At 31.1% G+C, this 463-nt stretch overlaps 1 protein-coding gene across 1 annotated transcript in view; it reads right to left on the reverse strand.

Moving 5' to 3' along the window:
* Nucleotides 1–451, reverse strand: part of LOC111832665 — a 9,508-nt gene extending 9,057 nt beyond the window's left edge. Inside the window, exons 1-2 of the mRNA XM_023790302.1 lie at nucleotides 349–451; nucleotides 146–227 (exon numbers count right to left, since the gene is read on the reverse strand). Coding sequence (XP_023646070.1) covers nucleotides 146–227; nucleotides 349–425 — 159 coding nt within the window. The 5' untranslated portion in view covers nucleotides 426–451. The remainder of the gene's footprint in view (nucleotides 1–145; nucleotides 228–348) is intronic.
* Nucleotides 452–463: the final 12 nt, after the last annotated feature.

Below are 463 nucleotides of genomic sequence, written 5' to 3' on the forward strand. Positions count from 1 at the left end.
AAAAAACTTTATTAAAATGTTGTAAACATTTTTAAATGATTATAAACATTACATATATTATGACAATGCCTTATATAAGCTTCTAAATACTTGGCAAATCTTTTCAATAATCTCATAACATCCTTATAAAGAATAGAACACTAACCTGCTTTTTCTCTCTAACAACTTTCTTTTTACTGCTTCCTGCCTTCTGTTGACTGTTTTTCTTATCCTTTCCTCTACCTTGACTTTCTTGAGAAAATAGATTGAACTTTGGTGCAGAATGACTTGGAGTATTGGATTTATCCTTCAAACATAATCACTCTAAAATTTTACAAAAAAGGCTTATAAAAAACTATATCATCATACCCTTGGTGTTCCTTCTTCTGCATTATCAGAGTTGTCACTCTTTTCAGTATTTTCATCGTCGCCGGCATAACTTCCATCTTGGGTGTTTGCTTGACGAAATGAATCTTCAAAAGTG

This window comes from Capsella rubella, unplaced genomic scaffold (assembly GCF_000375325.1).
Source record: "Capsella rubella cultivar Monte Gargano unplaced genomic scaffold, Caprub1_0 scaffold_1, whole genome shotgun sequence".
Lineage (NCBI taxonomy): Eukaryota > Viridiplantae > Streptophyta > Magnoliopsida > Brassicales > Brassicaceae > Capsella > Capsella rubella.